General features: G+C 37.5%; 2 protein-coding genes across 2 annotated transcripts in view; both read right to left on the reverse strand.

Moving 5' to 3' along the window:
- LOC106096878 (butyrophilin subfamily 3 member A2) overlaps positions 1-15,882 on the reverse strand; it is a 68,925-nt gene extending 53,043 nt beyond the window's left edge. Inside the window, exon 1 of the mRNA XM_019353876.2 lies at positions 15,867-15,882. The gene's annotated coding sequence lies outside the window, so the exon portion shown is untranslated. The remainder of the gene's footprint in view (positions 1-15,866) is intronic.
- On the reverse strand, positions 7,360-11,898 carry LOC112845851 (putative selection and upkeep of intraepithelial T-cells protein 1 homolog; the record flags this gene model as incomplete). The annotated part of the gene is made up of 4 exons (XM_025905113.1): positions 11,681-11,898; positions 8,021-8,308; positions 7,790-7,828; positions 7,360-7,691 (listed from the first exon to the last, which is right to left on the reverse strand). Coding segments are annotated over exons 1-4 (804 nt in total), but the record flags the coding sequence as incomplete, so codon positions are not given.
- Positions 15,883-22,126: the final 6,244 nt, after the last annotated feature.

Raw genomic sequence — 22,126 nt, forward strand, 5'->3', positions numbered from 1 at the left:
CTGCACAAATAATTTGTGTGGCATCAGATTTGATGGAGAACAGCTGATTGTTCTGTAAATAGTTTGAAATGTTTATTTTAAAAAAAAACCTTGGCTGCATTTAAAAAAATAGCTGCAAAAAACTTGTTGTTTGGCAAACTGAGTTACTTTTTTGAAGAAGTAACTATATAATTAATTGCCCATCATTGGTCATTATATACTGTGTTTTGCAGACAGAGAGTTACAGGACTCTCTCCCAGACCACAGACTCATAATACAAGTCAGAGCTTTATAAAAAAATAAAGAATAAAAAAAACAAAGTTGTGTTTTCGAAATTGGAGTTCAAGTCATTTTTACTTCTAATAGTGTTAACATACTACACAGGTCAATGACTAGATTTTTTAAAATTTTCATTGTAAGTGGGCTAAAGCAGTTAATTACAAGTAGTCTAACATAAATGCAAACACTGTAATCTGATTATTTTTAATAAACCATGTAACTTGGATGGATTCGATGCTGGCGTGACCACAGTGCACACGTCTGATGTCGCTCACAGTGGTCCAAGGGATCGCTCAGGGAGTTTGTGTGTTCGCTCAGACAAGTGAAAAATTAGAGGGAACATTGCCATCCACATATGTGGACATCACATTTTAGGTTGTCTAGACCAAAATACTAAATTTTGCTCTACAAGGGCCTGATATCTACTTACGAGGACATTATACTGTCAGTGTTTCATTAAAATTTATAATTCATATGCGGATCTCATTTTTCTTAGAAACAAAAATCGTGTAAAAATAAATTGTTGATTCTTTGTTTTTACATTCATTGGGTCACAATCCAAATATCAAAGAGAAATTAAAAATGCATGCCGTGGAAGAGTTTGGGTCTTAGGAGGTTAAAGATGGTGAAAAGTAAATACACCATGTTTCATTCTGCCTTTTAACAAACACATCCATAAAAACACAATTTTCTATGTTTCTATGTATTTTCTGTGCTGGTTTGATGGAAGAGGATGCTAGGCACAGGATAAGATGGAGATCAGAAAACCGCTGTGGCAAATCTCAAAGGGAATAGTCGAAAAAAGAGCTTAGGCTGATGGACAGAGAAGTGCTGTTTTATCTGTGAAATAACCTTTTTTGACAACTGTTGCATTTTAGGGAGAAAATGAAATTAAGATCGTTAAATATCCAAGTCACCTCATCTGTCTCATCCAATGAAGGTCTAAGCACTAAAACATCAGGTTAATGAAGTGACTTGACGTGTTTTGTCTTTCTTTCTTTCACCTTGCAATATTCAAGAACTGTAAAGTAAAAATATCCTCCAAGTTGATTTGTAAAGTATCAGCTGGGTACTGTATAATGTTCAACTTTCAGTAAATATATTGTGAAACTGTTTAAGACAGTCATTTTTAGACATCATTGTGTATATTTACAGTATTTTATATAGCCATTTATTTAAGTAGCTATTAACTGGCAATAAGCTGAACAGGAAATTTTCTCATGTGGTTATCACCGTGTTCATCGGAATTTGTTTATTAAGAGATATCCATTCAGCATAACAGTTCTACCGTTTTTTTTTTCCTTTTATCTTTTCCTGTCAACTAGAAGATGTTGCTGATATGAAGAGCTATTAATACACTGACTGGTCATGCTAGTTTCACTTGTAACCATACTGAGGCTTAAAAACATGACATCATGTGACAGATCATAACTATCTTTAAATAGCTGGTGCATTTAATAGTGATAGTATTACATAAGTAGTACATTCTGCTGAGAATGTGAATTCTGCTGTCATGGTTCTGACTTATTTTACACTTTTAATGTCTTATTTGACATTTTGACACAACATTTCTGAAAATTATTATTTTATTATTATTATATACTGATAAAATATTAATATTTTTTTATATTATTGTTATTATTATTATAATAGACACTATCTCTACTTTTAAGATTAGGCTTCAATCTTTCCTTTTTGCTAAAGCATATAGTTAGGGCTGGACCAGGTGACCCTGAATCCTCCCTTAGTTATGCTGCAATAGACGTAGGCTGCCGGGAATTCCCATGATGCATTGAGTTTTTCCCTTCCAGTCACCTTTCTCACTCACTATGTGTTAATAGACCTCTCTGCATTGAATCATATATGTTATTAATCTCTGTCTCTCTTCCACAGCATGTCTTTATCCTGTTTTCCTTCTCTCACCCCAACCGGTCGCAGCAGATGGCTGCCCCTACCTGATCCTGGTTCTGCCGGAGGTTTCTTCCTGTTAAAAGGGAGTTTTTCTTTCCCACTGTTGCCCAAGTGCTTGCTCATAGGGGGGTCATATGATTGTTGAGTTTTTCTCTGTATCTATGAATTGCCTTGAGGCAACTTTTGTTGCGATTTGGTGCTATATAAATAAAATTGAATTGAATTGAATGTAGAATGTGAATGCATGGACTGGTACATGGCACCAAAGTGCACGAATATTCAGTTTATATTAAAGTCATCATCAGTATTGGGTTATCATTACCAGTAAGAAAAGAAAAAAGCTACACAAAAATGTAATTTCCTCGACACAGGCAACTCCATCTTCCATCAGTATCTACTCATATATTTTTGTCATAAATCTTATAGCCACTAGAGGTCACTGAGGCATATTTTAATATTGTGTGAGTGGGGCAACTTAACCAATGCCTTCTACTGTGTTTATCTCTTGATGTTTTATTGATGAACTCTTTCCTGTAGTGGTTATGTCAATGTTAGAGACTCTTCAAATAAGTCCTTAAAAGAATTATGTGACAGTTTTTAGGCTTTACTTTTATGCCTCTAAATTTCCAAATTGGAGTTGCATTTGAGCTTCATTTGTGTTCTTTATTTTCTCCAGCTGTTCAAGAATTGTTTCTCAAGTCTAATTCTTTCTTCTTCTCTGCCATTACATGAACCGCATACACTACTGATTCCTTTTCGTGCATTTTTTTTTTTTATCAAGAACTTGCTTCATTAATTTAAGATCAGTTTTTGTTTCCTCATCTTGATTTATTTTCACAGACTGTATATTATTTTGTTCTGTTGGTTCCATATTTGTTACCAGATGACTCTGATTTTTATCTTGCTGTTTCTCTAGCTCCTTCACTTTGGAAGTAAGTTCATTAATATCTATTTCTAAATTACATTTATGATTCATTAATAATTGAACTGCCATTAACATAAAATGTAATAAATAAATCATATAATGCAAAAACAAACTACTCACAGTTCAACTTTTAACTATTTAAATTTTCACCTTTTTTCTTTTAAACAAATTTAAAGTGAAACAACACAAAACACTGCAAACCACAACACAATTAAATATAAATTAAAATATGAAAAGAAGATGCATATTCTCTGTCATATGGGCCTGCATGAATAAACTTTCTGAATCCTTTATCATCTGCAACTGAAAATAGTTGTGGATGATTACTATACCTTTCTAATGTGTACTCTCTGCAGTGTTTAAATGCTTACATATACACACACAGTCACTGTCCCTCCACACATACGACTCGGTTCTGCTTCTATGCCCCATCTTTGTTTACTATTTCCCACCGAGGCTTCTAGACTTCGGATTGGCCAACATTTCTACACGTTTAGGAATATATCGGCACCTGTTGCTTTGACATGCTCCTAGCAGCGTTTTCCTTCATTTCTGCATTTACATGTGGACGGGATTATTTTTTAAAACGAAAACGCAAAATCTCTGTTTTCAAAAATACTCGTGTACGTGTGGACGTAGCCTCAGAAGCTCGTACAAATTCCAAAACATGTAGAAAAGACAACAGAAGTGCTCCAGAATGCTAGGCGCACAGTGTTGAGCTTTTGTTACCTAGAGGCTACACAAGCCAGCAAGTACCAACGACCGGATTTGGTGTGTGGTAGTAGCAGGTAAATGAACATTTTTTTTTTTAATTATTTGATTATATATGAGTGCTTGTGTATAAATACACAAACAACACACATATGCTTTCAATTGTGTAATTTAAGTGATCTAGGTAGCTCTGTTTTGGAAGTTCAGTTCATGCTAGAAATGTGCGACGTGTTCTGTCTCTAGGGGCCACCGCATATATTTATATATAAATAAAACCACTTTTTTTTTACATTAGTAATTCCTTTTGTGCATAAATTAATTAAAGCAACAAAACAACCTGAAGATCCGGTTCGGAGCCGAAAGAGCCGGCTCTTTTTAGTGAGCCGAACCGAAAGAGCCGGTTCTCTAAAAAGAGTCGAAAATCCCGTCACTAGTCCCTGGCTCTCTTTCTCTCTCTCTCCCTCCCGCTCTGTTCCTGTGCTACTGCGACTGTAACTACCGCCCCTCCCCCTTCTGCCCAGCTCAAAGCACAACGCTCGCATGACGAGTGAATGGGGAAAAAAGTACGAGAGAGAGGGTGAGAGAACGGGGGAAAAAAACCCCACGGCTCTCGATAAGGAGCCGGCTCGCGTTGCTCACATCAAAGATCCGGCTCTAAGAGCCATTTCATTCGCGCAGGACGCACAGATAAAGGTTATACCGTCTTTACTGTGATTCCTTAGTTTAACAGCACAGTACAGCAACCACAGGCTTACAGAGCGGTGAGGGGGGTGTGGTCTGTGAACAGAACATATACAGAATACTGAATGTAATTTTTGGATTTGTTATTTTATAATTGTCATTTGTATTGATATTATATTAAGAAACATAATAATTTATGTTTGGAAGTATATAGTTGCATATTGAAAGAATGTCTCATCCTAGGAGGTCTGTAACAACTCTGTGTAGCATGAAAAGGGGAGTGCGTTCACTCCTCTTCAGAGTGTTCTGGCATAGATCACGCACGTCCTAGGGTCCTGGGAAAGGTCATATCTTCTCTTTATGATATATGGTATAGCAAACACACATATATCTGGTTAAGTATAAGAGACTTTTGTTTAGATATCCCGCTAGACTCCTGGGGAGTCTTCGCAGGATCACATCTTCACACACACACACACACACACTTACACAACGCACAGACAAGGTACTCTTTGTTCACATGTATACCTATGTAAGACGTCATATGTTCATGAACCTATGCATATTCATGTAACCACAACAAAAGGAGTGCTACAGGTAACCTGACTGAGGTCAGGTCTCCCTCATGCATGAGTAACACAAAGAACTTTGCCTGCTTGTGTCTTGCTTTGCTGTTTAGTTGAATTCCCTCAGTTCCAGCAGCGGGTTTGTGCTAGACAGACCCACCATTATTAAATATCTAAGTCATGAATTATGATTCATTAACTTTCTTCGAATCTAACCAGAACTGCAAATGGAAATTCCAATATGAACATCAGCATACATCTGCAAGTTTCATACACTACTCCCAAACCCTTACAGCACATGACATTGTGCTGTAAGGGTTTGTTATGTGACAGTTATGTGACAGATCATAACTGCCTTTAAATTTGTATAATTAATAGTAATTGTATATTTATTAAATGTATTTTGCTGATAATGTTAATTCTGCTATAAGCTACTAAAATGTTTTACCCATTTGAAATATTTTAATGTCTTGCTTCATATTTTTACACCAACCTTTATTAAAACTGATTTATTTTTTACGAAACAAGAAAGAAATACACACGTGTACATTTAAAGCAAAACTTAAGCTTTAGGAAGACAAAGTTAAAGACAGAAATTAAATGAGGATCTTATATTATCTAAAAATATATTTGAAAAAAATGTAACATTAAAAACGTTAAAAAAAGAGCAAAGACAACAAAAAGTTTAAAAAAGTAAGAGTATAATAGATAAGAATGAATGCATGACCTGGCACATGACACCAAATATGTAAAATCCTATATTATTAGGTTTATGTGCCCCAGGGCAGCTGTGGCTACAACTGTAGCTTGCCTCCATCAGTGTGTGAATGTGAGAGTGAATGAATAGTGGAATTGTAAAGTGCTTTGAGGGTCTCGAAAAGCACTAAATAAATGCAATCGATTAACATTATCATCATCATCATCATTATTATTATCATTATTATTATCTCCAGTATTCGTTGTACCTAACAGTAAGACAAAATTTTGCAGTCGACTGCTTCAAGTTTCACAGCATTTATATTTGTGAAAAGCAGTTTACACATGAGGTTTATCCTGGTATAACCCTATTTTTTTTTCAGTTTTATGCATTAGTGTTTGTTCATAACAAAATACCAAAGAGTTCATTTATAAAGAGAATTCAAATTATAATGTACAACTATCTATGAAATGTGTGGATATCGATTAGAATTTTATTAAAATGGAACAATAAAACTGTAATGTTTTTTGTGACTAAAAGAGCGCAACTCTCTTTTGACTCTGAAACACATTTCTCCTTGTATGCAGTTGTTATTAATCATATGACTACTAGAGGTCAAAAAAGGACATTTAAAATTATGTCACTCGGTCTCTCAACCAATTTCTGCTCCTGTGTTAATCTGGCGATGACAACCAACCATCTTCTGTAGAACAAATAAAATTCATCTTGTCTGTAGTCTAAGGAGCTTGGAAAGAAAAGCTTCTGGACTTCTTTAAGTTGCTTGAAGTCGTTTCACCTCTCATCCGAGAAGCTTTCACAGTTCTACGGTCAGATGGTGGATAGTCCCAGATTTAAACCCTGTGGGAGTCCCCCCCCCCAAAGAGGTACAAAAGGACCCCCTGATGATCCTCGTCCTAATCACATGAGCCAAGGTGTGAAAGCGGGTGTGGGTCACAATCAGCCAGGGTTTCAGGTGAGCTCATTGTGAAGCCTGGCCCCACCCTATCATGTGATTTCCTGAGGTCAGATGGCCCAGGATGTGAGTGGGCATTAAGGGGTCTGGGAAGGGATCTCAAAATTGGATTATAGATGGCAGACAGTTGGTGTCGTAAACCACCGCCTCTGTTCAAAGATGGTCGCTCACAGTGGACGTAAATGGCCTCTTTTACTCCTCTGCTTGAAGACTGAAACATCTTCAAGCAACTTCAAGAAGTCCAGACGCTTTTCTTTCCAAGCTCCTTAGACTACAATGACCTGGATGACTGAGAACCTTTGCAGACACATCTTGTCTTTACTTTAGCTGCTGTTGTGGATTTGCTTTCATTCATGTAATATGTCCTGTAGTACTTGTTTCAATGTTAGAGACTGTAAATGTGTTACTTTTTGAACTGTGACATTATTAATTTAAGCAGACATTTATCAGTGTTTGTTAAGGTTTACATTTATGCCTCTGAATTCTCCCTCTGTGTTTGAGTTTTCTTTATAGTATCTTCTAACTCATTCTTCTTCTTTGCGATTACATCAACCACATACGATACTGAATTTATTTGTGTTTCCTTTTCATCTATTTCTTTTTCAATGTTTTTCTTCATTGTTTTAAAATTAGTTGTCTCTTCTTCATTTATTTTGTCAAATTTTAGGCTTTCTTGGTCTGCCGGTTTTTTATTATTTTTTACCAGCCGACTCTGATTTTCATTTTGCTGTTTCTGTAGATCACGCAGTGTCTTTTTAAGTTCATGAATATCATTGTCTAAATCATATTTATGAGCCATTAAAAATTGAACCACCACTATCAATTCAGTTTTGTCTTTCTCTTCTTTTTTAATCCGAGCATTGATGTTTTCTTGATCTATATTAAAGTCGACAGTGTCAACATCTTTTGTGAGATGATGTGTTTCTGTTCTCTCCTCAGTGAAGACCTGATCAGTTCTTGTGTTTCTGTCTGTTGTAGAAAAAAAAACAATTAAATTGACAGACATATGTTATGCCAACATTTTTTAAAGATATTTTTTAGTCACTTTTTCCAACAAGAAACTGTACCTTGACATTTGGAACGATATTTCCACACAACAAAGACAACTGCAAGAATAAGCAGGACTATCACAACTACACTTATGGCGATGTGACCAGCAGAACTACATGAAGAGTTAAATAAATCACCTGTAATGAGAACACCCAGAATATCAACAAGCAGACTGAAGCAATTTTACACACACACACACACACACACAAAAAAAAAAAATACATATGACTAAATAACGTGTTTTTTACCAGGAACATGTATGTGTGTCTCTCTGCTCTGGTTGGTGTTCCTCTGTTGGACTCTGCAGGTGATGTTGTTGCTGTGTCTCTTCTCCACAGTCACTCTGCTGCTGACAGTATAGAGGTCATCAGGACCTCTGAGGGTCTCTGTAGGTCCAGCAGAGAGGAGGTTTCCCTCACCGTCCAACCACAGCAGCTCAGGCTCTGGATACCAGCCTGCAGACTCACACTGCAACACTACTTTACTGCTGTCCTCACTATTTCCCATTACAGTGATGATAAGTGATGAAACTACACCTAATGATTAGGAAAGGAGAAAACACATTGGTAACTATAACTAGTAGCAACACTACAGAGCCAAGATTAAAATTATTGCAATCACCAATTGTATTTAAAGCACTTAACAGTGACACGAAAAACACTAACTTCTATAATGTCCTGGCATAAAAAAAATAAGCTGCTGACATTCATGCGGAGCCTTCTTTAACATATCCTCCTGAGAACCAGCCTATTTATTTATTTCCTCTATCATTGGCATTTGTTCTTTGTCAATATCTTTTGACTTATTTTAGCTACAAAGATGCAGGAAATCACAAAAAGAGTTTATTGGGATGATTCCTTTTTCATTGGTTCTCAGGAAGATGTACCTTGACTGTAAACAGTCAAGCAACTGTAATGGCACTACATAATCAATGTATTTTTAGTTCAATTCAATTCAGCTTCAGCACAAAATCGCAACACCAGCCATCTCAAGGTGCTATATATTGCCAAGGCAGAGACATTTTAATACTAAAGGGAAAACCCCAACAATCCGATGATTCCCTATGATCAAGCACTTGGCAACAGTGGGAAGGAAAATTTCCCTTTAAACAGGAAGAAACCTCCAGTAAAACCAGGTTCAAGTAGGGGCAGCGATCTGCCATAACTGGTTGAGGATGATGGGAAGAAGGCAGGGAAAGATACACATTATAAGATCCTTAAGTATGGCGTTATTTTAGTGTCTCTATTCTGTGTGCCTGTAAAAAACAATTTACAAACACAAATGTTGCATGTTGAGGAGAAACATATCTTGAGCGAAGAAAAGTCATTTCTGCGTGCAAGAAATGTATTTCAGTGTTTGAGATTATCCATATACCGTAGTTTTCGGGTCATAAGCCGCTACTTTTTCCCCACACTTTGAACACTGTGGCTTATACTGATGTGTGGCTAATGCATATTTTTTTTCATGTGGCCAAAAACATTTTGCCTGGTAACAGTAGACCAATAACATGGATAAGTAGTATATATACGGTATATATTTTTACCGGTCCTTAAGAGACATTGTAATGTTGTTTGTCCACTGTTCCGTAAAAAAACCATAAGCAACGTAATTTGTGTGTTACCGATACGCATGAATACTTAAAGGTAGCCGTGTTACAGGCGCTGTTCGAGGAAAAAAGCATTTAAAGTATGTATTTTTGTATGTTACCATAACGTTTATGTTACCAAGTTTAATGTTACCTTACGGATTAAATTAAATGTTAAAAATCCTCACGTGTAATATTTCTGTGTAGATATCTCATATTACAAGTGAAACGCACAACATTGATTTTCTTTCTAAAAGTAGAGCATGCAGCTTTTAAACAGGTGTACTCTGTAGTCCAGGATTTACGGTACACACCCATTAACAGCCCCTCACACTCAGTTGTTTGCATTTGCTCTTGCTCAGATCTCTGCTGTGTAGTGATGTGCGGACCGATACTGAAATATCAATTCCTCCGATACCAGTCATTTATATTCTAGAATCCATTCTCACATTAAAATATCGATATTTTAGTAATTTGGGGTAAATTAGTAGTTTATCATTAACAGGAACACATTGGAAAGAAACTATATCATTTAGATTGTCTACATTGGAAGGAACTACTTCCTCTTCCGACTTTCATAGTCATGTGTGAAATACGGCTGTATAAATGTGTCGCAGCCCCTTGGCGTGCGCACTCACAACAATGGCTGAGTGTAAAAGGAGTCATGTGCACACGTATTTTACCTCCACAAACAGCCAAGACGCGGTCTGCGATACATGTGGCCAGACAGTGAGGTGTTGTGGCAACACCACTAACCTTGTCAAACACCTCAGAGTAAATCATATCACAGAATATGACAAGTGTATGTTGAGGTGAACTGAAGAGGAGGACAGGGACAAGTGCTGCTAGGGCAAGACAGACGTCTCTCAGGCAACATGCTCAAATAGTGCACAACTTCAGTTTTTTTTTTATTTCTATATGATAATTCTGCATTATTAAGTGATAAGAACAAGTTATCTGATGTCCTAAAATCATTATGAACCTATAATTTGAGATACAATAAAAGATAAAATTTAAAAAAATTAAGTTTTTGTACAAAGTATCGGTATCGGATCAGTATCATCAATACCACCCTGAATTTTACTTGGTATCGGATTAGAAAGGAAATCAGTGGTATCACACATCACTAGCTCTGTGTGCTCACAGACATCTGCCGACCTGCTCTCAGTGTGTCGTTTGCACTCACAACATCTTTGCTTCATGCACGCTCAACTTTCTTTACACCGCTATTAGTGTGCCACAAAACCAAGCAATCACAGAGTTGGATGGAAAAAGTTCTCATTGGCTATTTTGGTCTCCAATAGGCTCACTAGCTAATGTAGCCAAACCGAGACAAATATCCCAGAATACATTTCATCTGAAACTCAAACAAGGCAGTTACGGAGGAACGCAGAGTGGCGGAGTTTAAAATATTACTCTTTCTCGATCACAAAATAAACTTTAAGATATTTTCAGACGAGAATGTTGCTGTGAAAACTTATTTGCTCGATTTATCAAGACATCACATATTTACAAAGGTGCTCTAACATTTTCGGCTGACCGGGTGGTCAAGAGGCAAACTCCTGGCACAGCGTTTTCACAGCGGGGGTCTTTCGCTACTCGGGTTAAACATGGTATATAAATCAGTTAGATAACTTCTAAATGTTAATGTTTGGTTTATTTCAGTGTTTGATTTTTTTCCAGACTAAATCGGTTTGGCTGAGATGAAAGTTCAGCTTCCTAACTGGACCGTTTTATTTAATACTGAAGTCTTACTTGGAGAGCTGATAGCAACAATTAGAATTCACTTGTTTCATTGTTAAACAATTGTTAAACTCTCATTTAACAATAGTTTTAGTTTTTTGGGATTCAATATATACATAATAACACAACAGAATGTAACAAAACCAGAGCAAAATGTTGTTTACAAGGAAAACTGATTCATATAAACATGAGTTGCCTTGGCTGAAATTGTAAAATAGAATAAGCAGGCCAATATGTGTCTTTTAGCTGAGAAAACAGCTTGACTTCATCTAAAATTATAGATGAATAATTTCCTCTTTCAGTGATGACATGCTAATTTTTCTTAGCAGTTTGTCATCATTTTGAGCACAAATATTGACTCTACTCTCATTAAACATTGTCATTGGTTTGATTTTAGTGCTATACCATATGTTCTTTTGCACATATTTAAAAAATAATAGCGCAGCATGGTATGTTTATTTTACGCTTATGATTTTATAATAGTAACATTGTATTTTTCTAAAGTAAATAATGACTGCTTATATTTCTAACATTAGATATCATCTTGAGCTTTCTGTACAAGGATTATATCTCCACTTACCAACAACAAGCTCAACACTGGCTTGTCCACTAAGTGCAGGACTGAAGCATTTGTATGATCCCCTATCTGACAGTTTCACTTTGGAGAGTTTTAATGAAATGTCTCCGAGCTTCAGGTTGTTAATGGGTAGTGACGTTCTTTCCATGTAGGCTTCATTTTTTTTATTCACGAGCTCCACACCGTCACGCCAAACATGGACAAATCTGGGTGTGAGGTCGGATCTTGTCCACTCTACTGTCATATCGGCAGCATTCACAGCAGGATCCAGATGACACGGTAAGACAGTGTCATCACCAACTATTGCCACAACTGGGTCAGATGGACCAACCACCTGAGACACACCTAAAGGAAAATTACAAATACGTGTTAAACATGTTAAAAAAAAGGGTTCAGAAGTCCAGGTGATGTAACCCTTTTATATTTGCTGTTTTAGCCTATGACATAAATTAAATGGCGAATTTCATCAATAACAGAAATATTTGTGTAATTAATAGATTAAGATTTGTTGCATAATTTTGTAACTCCATAAAGATAAGACTTATTTACCTCCACAAAAGTGTGCTAAGTGAAAGAAAAAAATAGAGTGATGAAAAAGAAAGACACAGATGGTCCCAAGTGGCATTTTACAGCATCGTCCATCCTTCAGGCGAAACATTGTAGAAGTTCGAAGACTAAAATGAAAAATATGGTAAAAAAAAAAAAAAATTCACAAAAGGCACATAAAATTTAAAATTATTCATACAAATACTCACTATAAACAATTATGATTTGGCTTTTCACATTACAATTGTAGACATATACATCTTGAGGCAACTGGGGCAACTACAGAAGAGCCTTACCTGTAAATCATTAATAAAGAACAATCTGTACCTTGTTTAAGAGGCATATCAAAGCATTTAGAGTTTACTGGCTCTTTTGCCTGTGTGGGCGTGTCCTACCCTTTTTCCAGCCTTATGTAGCACCTCTGTGTAGAGCTGTTTCTCCACAGAGTGGAGGCACCCAGGCAATTGGTACTCAAGGCCAGAGAGCCTTTGTGTTACAGCCTGTGGACAGAGATTGTTCAGGTTGAAATTGGCAAGAGCAATCATGTATGTAGTCTTAATTTAGATATAAATTTTTGGCAAGCTGTAAAATTATTTTCTTTTCCCAAAAACAAAATACTCAAGTTGATTAATCAGATCTCCTTACAGGGATTTCAAATATAAAACTGACTTTTAAAGAAACAAAAAATAATTAAGTGTAGTGGTCTCTGGTGGACAGTTACAGTTTTTATTACCACGTTTTTCTTAGACAAATAAAAGGACATAAAAATCTGTTTTAGCCCGTATAGCAGGGAAATTGGTTAACTAGAACTAGGCAAACCAGGAAGAAACTCACAACTACAAGGAACACAGCAACATGGAACAACGCAACAACAATAACAGAGCCTAAATACACAAAGGATAACAAAGGAATGAGACACAGGAGGAAAACACAGCTGGGACAAATCTGAAAAAATGAGACAAGGAGGAAGCAAAATTGGAAACACTGAACACAAGACTTGGAACTAAATAAAATAAAACAGACAGAAACTCAGACTCAAGACACGTGAGATTAACACAGTGACTGGGGAGACAAATGAATAATCTTGGAGACGTAACATGTACAAGAGACATGGAAAAACAAAGAAACTGAATCATGAACAATACTAAATCACAGACTAAAGGAAGAGGAGCCAGAAGAAGTCACTTGATTCACTAAAATGAGATGTTACAATCCCTGATAATGCATTGCTTCAAATGGGGAAAGTCTTGAGCGATGGCTGCTATGAGGAAAGGTAGCCCAGAAACTTTACCAGCGGGACACATCGTTGTGTGCCTGAACTTTTTGTTTTTTACCTTCCTTGGTTAGGGTTAGAAATTAGAGATCTTATCTAGATTATAATATTAAAATATTTGGGACACATCATCAGTTGTGGACCTTGGATTAATTGTGTGTTTCGGCCATTATCACTAGACACCCTCATCCAAGGAGGCCCTGCCAGGGTTGATCAGTGTCACTGGTTTATGTTAAATGGTATTTTTCTTCTACTTTCTTCTGTTTAGTTTTTTACAATTTTTTTTTTTTTTTTCATAAATTCACTGCAAAATTAGAAGTAATACTTGCCTCTTTAATATTTAAGGAGCCTCACTTCTTCAAAGGGACAGAAAAGGTAGAAATAGAAGAGAGCAGAGAGGAGAGCCGGAAGGGGGGCACCTGATCTGCTATCCCACACCTCCCCGCCAGATCGGGCTATAGGCTCTACCTCCCCACTGCCTCCCAGAAAAGGGAAAAAGATTAGAAGGGAGAAGAGCGGAACATTTTTTTTCTTCCTCCGTTAGGTTTCACTACCATGAGGTTAGCTGCACAGCCCCCACGAGGCCCTGAGACAGCTATATGAGTCAACGAGTAAAATTTCTAGTGGTAGGTGTTCTACCCTTTTGACACGCTCAACTGAGGCAGGCCAACCACGGGTTGATCAATCCTGGGCGTGTGTCTTGCGGTTAACTGACTGCCTTAGCAGCCCAAGTGATGTCAGCCCTCTTTTGCCACAGCCAGTGACTGGTCCTCTCAGCAGTGTTAGCTAATATGCCAAGTTGGCATACTGCAGCTTCTTACGCTCAAATGCTTTCTAAATTGCATCCTTCCACAGTACTGTCAGCTCAGTGACCTAAACACGTTTTCAGGAGTTAGACCAAAGGACGTGGTCTGGTCGCAGAGTAGTTGTTACGATCTCTGTAGGAAAAATTAACTTCTGATCCAAGTCACTCATCCAAGTGGATGAGTGAGGAAACATTTCTCCCACTGAAAATGCTACATCCAAATAAATAGAGTCAACCTTTTAGGGACTAAATCCCAGAGGATAAGTTAAACCTGAAAATTACTGGGTCACTGGGTCACAGGTACAGTGCCATGACAATGGTTAAATTCAAGACTACTATTTGCAATAAAGGTATTTACACATAAAACAGAACATTATTTTTTAGCATTTATAGGCAAGGTCTGTAAATAAATATTCATGTAGGATTTGCTAGTACTTTACACTGCATTGAATTCAAGTCTGTTTAACACCCTGGTTATTTATTTATTTATTTTTTGTTCTCAGTTTTAGACATCATCCTGAGAACTAAAGAAAAATTAATATTCCCGTTTAACTTCATGTGACTTCCTGTCTCTTTGCAACGAAAAGAAGCCACCCAAACATATGAGATATCATTGAAAAGCCCAGGATGTCCTCTATTTCATACATCGGGACTTAGTGGGGTAGCTCAAATAATTCAAAAAATATAGATTAAGAACAAATTTCCATTACATAGAGCATAAATAAATAGCCTCGGGAGGCTTGGGAGGATATAGGCATGTTTTTCTGGCTGAACAGAAAATTCTCCTTATCTTAGATTTCCTGGAATCTACCTGCGCTGTACTCTGAGTGCCTGTATTTTCCTGCTTCTCATCTTTCAGTCTCTTTATTGTCTTCACTTGTTTATCCTCACCTGTTATTATCATTCTAACCCCTTCATTTAATTTAAAAGGCCGTCAGTTTTCTGTAGACATTATTTGATCTCTGTTTTTGCCTTCTCCAGCTCTTGAGCTACTGCAGTCAGCTCTGTGTTTTATCTCTATTTGGCAAATAGATTAAAGAAAAACATAAAGGCTCAGCCAAGGCTGGAGGTGAACCATCAAATGCTCACCAGGAGCACTGATCAACTTAGACTATGACCTTTTAGTTTTAAATTAACCTGCTCCATGTCAGTGTAACTTAAGCACATAACAAAACTGAAGGCTCAGAGTTTCTTTTAAGTCACCTCAATGAGACAAAGCCCTGCTTTAAGTGCAGGTCTCTGCACGATTCCAAGGACAGTTCGTTATAAACATAATTACTTTTCTCACACTTTTCTGTAACATTTGGAGCTTTGTGGAAGCTTTTAACTGATAAAATTTATCATCTTGTATGTGCTCATGGTCTGTCAGAGAAAAAACAGCTTGACTTTATTTAAAGTTTATTCAGTGACATGTAGAAAAAATCCCTCTTCTTTTTTTTTACTACATTTTTAGTGTTTTGTCACAAGGTTCTTTTTTTGTTTGTTCTGTGACTCAAAAACTAAAACTAAACAAAAACCAAACAAACACAAAAGAAACCAAACAAACAAATAAAAAGAAGACTTACCACAGATAAAGACCCCAGACTCCGACACACTGATCCAGACTGTCGCTGTCAAAGTGAAATGACTTATTGGAGCCGAGCAGGAAACAGGAACTGACACAAGAATTAATGAGTCACTGCAAGCCGACAATCCAGTCTGATCACCTTCTAGCATTCCTTGGTCTATTCATCAGGTAAACACTAAGCACTATGAACACAGGGACAGTTTCACTTGTGTAAATCATATGTAAACCAAGGACGAGCAATTGTTTCCTCAGTTTCTTATTACCTTCAACAAGGATCTCATGATTTTGCCAGCATTTGCTTTTCATTCTTTCTGTAAACACAACAGCTCTAAAAGTTTTTGAATGTATTCTGGTAAAACTCGGTAGGGTGTAGAGCAGGATCATGTTAAAACAATCCATTAAAATCTGGCTTAAATCCACCGACGTCTTCAAGGTCAACTTTATGACTTGTTGGTGGAAAATTGACAAAAAAGCCTTAAAAGTTGATGATTCTAAAAACTGTGCTGTGCTGTGTAATATCAACATTTATAAAATATAAAGATTTAAAATATCATATCACATTTGACCTCTGACCCTAAGTTCAACGGATGAACCTGAAAGTTAAAGTAATGATAATGATATATAGATCGGTGCGTTGGTGGTTCTTTGTGTCTGGGGGTGGGCGTCCAGGTACACACCGGCTCACTCCTTGGTGGCTGCTTATCGGGGCCTGGAGCCTGGGGCTTGCTCGGGCCTCTTCGGGGGTGGGGTGCCCTCGGCCTCTCGGCCTGGGGCTCAGTCACTCTGGCGCAGCTGGCTGCCGGCGGAGCTCCCGGGCACGTCACTGCAACCCCCCTGGCTTCTGCTCCGCGGCTGCTGAGTGACCCCTCATCTGGGACTCTCCTCAGCTCTTTCTGGGATAGTGGCGCGGCTGCCCCTCTGTTGGTCTTCCTTGGTCTCTTGTGTTCTGGGGGCCTCTGGATGTCTGGAGTTTTGATCTCCTCCATACCTGCTTCATGCCCTGGAGAACGGGGCAGTGGCCCCCCACACCCTCTAACAGATCATTACATGAAGGAACCTTTTTAAAAACAAGTGCGTCCATGCTCACAGGTGTACACACGGGTGCTCACACACACAAACTACACCCTTTTTGGCTCTGTAAGGAAGGAAGTATTATTATTTTTTTGTTATTTTTATTATTTCCATTTATTATTTTATTCTTATTAATTCTATTTTTATTATTTTGTTATTACTGTTGCATCATAATCATATAGCAAGCATTTGCATTGATACATTTATTGAAGTATTGATATTGTATTCATAGGTTGAACATATTGGCACCCAATTAATCAGTCTTTATTACAGGTCCAGTAAGAACCACTTTAAACTGTGGAGTTGAATCTATAATTCTAAAGGCTTTTGAATGTTTTTTATATTCTTACACTGAAGTCCAGACTTCAGTGGGTGAGAGACTGAGTTGCAGGCTGACAGGAAACGCCAGGCTTTGCAAAAGTGAAACCGAAAGCAGAGTCTGAGTGCTTGTATTCATGTATACATTTTATTAAATTTTAAGTAGTGGCATTTGATTGAAACATTTGTTTAACACATTTCACATATGAGTCAAGATTATTACATACAGGATAAGGGCCTCGGTTTGGTTGCATAAGCAAGAGGTCAAAGACAGTTCAAGTGAGGCTAACACACACATAGTGTATATATATATATATATATAGAGGGAGAGAGAGAGAGAGAGAGAGAGAGAGAGAGTATCTGATTATTTGCACAGGAGGCTCCACTATCAGCAAAAATCTCGTGTGAATGTGTGTGACTGGACAAAGGTGGGGATGAATAAATGTGGACAAACAATTTACTATGCCAGCAAGAGAAAGGTAATGCTTTGTTTTGCTTTTGCCATAAGCAGGAGGAGTGGAAGACTTGATTCTGGGGATGCTGATAACACACACATACACCCACATACAGTTAGTGAGTTCATTTTGTAGGTGAAAGTTAAGCATGCTTTGCTAGATCTGCATTTTCATGTCTGTGTATACGTGACTGTCTGATGAAGAAGCAGGTGCAAGATGTTCCAGAAGCTATGCTTGAGCTGTGGTGGAGGGACTGCACCTGCGGGAGGATGGCAGCGAGTGTTCTTTTAAACTATGTTAAAAGTCATTGTGGTTTTGATTTGAGGTACACATGTATTGAATCATTTGACGTAGAAAGGACGTCGGTAAATATACCTTGACAAATAAAACCATTGTTGTGATGTTGTGGGTTCAGAGATCAAGGCTGTCTGCGTGCAGGCTTCATCTCTCCACACGTGTGTATCAATAAATCGCTTGACTTAACCTCCTGAACTGATGTGGTTATTCTCCTCCGTCGTCCCCCTCAAGTTTAGTGTAAAGGCTTATTAATAAGGCATATTAATAAAATAAAATACAGGAATTTAATTTTAAATATGTTTAACCTATCTATAATAATCGGCTATGTACCACAGGTTTCATTTTCATACATTTTCACTGCTATGCATACTGTAATCCATTACTATCAGGAAGTCCTAAAACTCCTAAAAATCCTTCAGTTAATCCAAAATGTCGCAGCACGAGTACTGACAGGGACTAGAAAGAGAGAACATATTTCTCCTGTATTGGCTTATCAAATCCAGAATTGACTCGAAAATCTTGCTCCTCAAATAAAATGTCCTAAATAATCAGACCCCATCTTATCTTAATGACCTTGTAGTACCACCTCACCCTATTAGAGCACTTCGCTCTCCAGGGGAGGGAGAGGTGATGAACTGTATGCCTCTTCTGCATTGGCATACAGTAAGTCCAGTGTTTTATTGTCTCTGGTTGGGCAGGTCACATACTGGGTGAAGGTGGGCAGCAGTGTTGGTCAAGTTACTTGAAAAAAGTAATCAGTTACTAATTACTGATTACTTCCCCCAAAAAGTAATCCCGTTACTTTACTGATTACTTATTTTCAAAAGTAATCAATTACTTAGTTACTTAGTTACTTTTTAAAAACACAATTTACAACCTGAATAGGTGATAAAGCGATAGATCTTTCAGCCCAATTCTACTTTTTCTGCATAATTCATCATACAAAATGTAATCAAATGGAAAAGTCTCTTTTTAAAACTTGTTTTATTAGTTTTAATCTTTTAACTTTATGCATCAAGCAAAAATTAAATTATATGCAACATTCTCTGACTGGAAGAAATTTGTTTAACATTTAAACCTATTTTCTGCACATTCCAGCACATAAAATATTTTTTTGTGTTTACACTCACTCTTTCAAATAGATGCAAGTAAAACACAGCAGAAAATAAATAAAATCAAAGACTAGCGGTCCTGTTGCTCTATTTTCACCTGTAAAGCAGGACTGGGGTAGGCGGAGGAGGTTTACCCTGGTGCAGGTGTGCTGCAGCGGTCAGTGGAAGAATCCGCGAGTTTCTCTGTGAATTTCACATTACGTCGTAGTACACTCGGTGCTTGCTTGGAAGTTTAGGGGTTTTTTCGCTGTAAAAAGAAGTTTTCTTCCCACGCACAACGGACACTAATGTTTTTGTCACTTTTTATGGACTCAAACTCAAAATAAGGTCAGTACTTCCACGCTTTAAACGCTGCATGCTACACTCTGTCCCGCACTCGATATATTATGATCTGCAGACAGCTGTTGTCACGAACGTCGCACTCGCTTACGTCACTGTCATGAGACGTTCTCGCAAAAAATCACGGTTTTAGTAACGCAGTAACGCAGCGTTCCTACGTGAAAGTAACGGTAATCTAATTACCGTTTTTGCAATAGTAATCCCTTACATTACTCGTTACTTGACAAAAGTAATCAGATTACAGTAACGCGTTACAAGTAACGCGTTACTGCCCATCTCTGGTGGGCAGTGTGGAGTCCAGTGAGGCATGATTAAAGTCCCCTGATATTATGAGAAGGGCTCTCGGAGATTGTGTTTGCAGTCTGCTGACCACAGTGTGGAGAGAGTCACAGGCTGCATCCGCGTTGGCCGAGAGGGGGGCATACGCTGTTATCGCGATAACATGCGAGAATTCCCGGAGCAGGTAGTACGGATGCATGCAAAGCAGTGTTTTTGCTTTTAGTTTTGCAAACTTAGTGAGTGGTTTTGCTATAAGTATTAATAGTTTTAGAAATTGTGCAACAAGAATCAAAGTTAGGGTTTAAGCATTCAGAAAAAACTGTAAGCAATTGTTGGTATTTTGAAGGGATGGTATGAAAACAGTTTTTTTTAATGTCTTGCTGCATTTTGTAAAAGTTCATACTGAAATTAAAAAAAAAAAAAACTACTAAAAGCTACTCTATTATATATGTATGCAAAAAATACACTGCACCCAAAATATTTTGCAATTCAGCAATACTGACCTTTTTAGTTTAACTTTTAGCAGAACTTTAAAGTACTTAAAGTATTTAAAGTAATAAAAGTAATATTAGAGTAATATATGTAATATATATGTAATATATAAAGTAATAATAAAAAGTAATTTACAATGCAATTTTATGCATTTTAAAAAAACTCTGGTTCTGAATAAAAGTAAGTATAAGTGCAATATCAGTACAAAGTAATGTTTTTATTCAACAACTTAAAAAAGCTGATTGTAGAATGGACCCTTTTATACTTATAGCTGAAAATAAATAGACATCCAGAGTGGAAAGCAGTGCAAATAAATGCAAACACGGCTTCATGACACTCATCTTTTATCAAGATGGATTTCAGTGTAAATCATTTCTATCACATTTAACCTGAATTTTGTACAATTTCCATACAAAACTGTATTTTTCATAAATTTATTTTAGAACCACAAAACTGTTAAGCCTGCAACACTGCTTTTCGTAAAACCTGAGTCTATTCATCGTATGGTCAGACTTAGCAATGACAACAGATGGGAATGCTTTACAAACATTAAGAACTTACATACCTGCTTTACTTGTCTTGGTTGGCCTGCTCGGAGATGAAATGCTGGTTTGGCAGCACCAAGTGACACTCCAGATGCTCCAAATGCTTTCAGTGTGAAGTAACTCTTTCATGTGACGGATACTGCTCATACTGCTGAGGTTACTACCTGGATTATGTCATGTCGTAAGTTTTGTGAGGTGCTTTTTACATACAAGGTCTTAAATAATCAGGCCCCATCTTATCTTAATGACCTTGTAGTACCATATCACCCTATTAGAGCACTTCGCTCTCACACTGCAGGCCTACTTGTTGTTCCTAGAGTATTTAAAAGTAGAATGGGAGGCAGAGCCTTCAGTTTTCAGGCCCCTCTTCTGTGGAACCAGCTTCCAGTTTGGATTCGGGAGACAGACACTATCTCTACTTTCAAGATTAGGCTTAAAACTTTCCTTTTTGCTAAAGCATATAGTTAGGGCTGGACCAGGTGACCCTGAATCCTCCCTTAGTTATGCTGCAATAGACGTAGGCTGCCGGGGATTCCCATGATGCATTGAGTTTTTCCTTTCCAGTCACCTTTCTCACTCACTATGTGTTAATAGACCTCTCTGCATCGAATCATATCTGTTATTAATCTCTGGCTCTCTTCCACAGCATGTCTTTATCCTGTTTTTCTTCTCTCACCCCAACCGGTCTCAGCAGATGGCCCCGCCCCTCCCTGAGCCTGGTTCTGCCGGAGGTTTCTTCCTGTTAAAAGGGAGTTTTTCCTTCCCACTGTTGCCAAAGTGCTTGCTCATAGGGGGTCATATGATTGTTGAGTTTTTCTCTGTACCTATGAAGCACCTTGAGGCGACTTTTGTTGTGGTTTGGCGCTATATAAATAAAATTTAATTTAATTTAATTGCTTTTGTGATATTTAAAGGATTGGATTACATTTTTATTTTTCACTGATCTCCGACCCAGTAATTTAGGTCAGGATTGGACTGATATCGATGCTGTATATTGGATCAGTCTATCTCTAGTAGATACCACCGTGGTCTCGCAGAGAATCATACCCACAACTATTCCTTCTATATGGAGGTCTCTGATGAATTATTAGTTGAAGGTGTGGGAAACGGGGAGACCAGGAAGGCAAATCTTCAGAAAGGGGCCTCCCAAATTATTTGTGCAAGATGCCTCCAAATCTGTTGACAGTCACTGGGTGAGGCAGTGGCCTTTTTAATTATTGTGTTATTAGTTTTATACTATTTTAAATTAAGCTAAAAAAGAAGGGCTCAAATGATGAAGAAGAAAAGAGAACAGAATATTTAGGACTGCCAGGACCTTCAGTTTAAGCACTGTTGTCTTTGATTGTTATT

This window comes from Oreochromis niloticus, linkage group LG3, assembly GCF_001858045.2.
Source record: "Oreochromis niloticus isolate F11D_XX linkage group LG3, O_niloticus_UMD_NMBU, whole genome shotgun sequence".
In the NCBI taxonomy this organism is placed as follows: Eukaryota; Metazoa; Chordata; class Actinopteri; order Cichliformes; family Cichlidae; genus Oreochromis; species Oreochromis niloticus.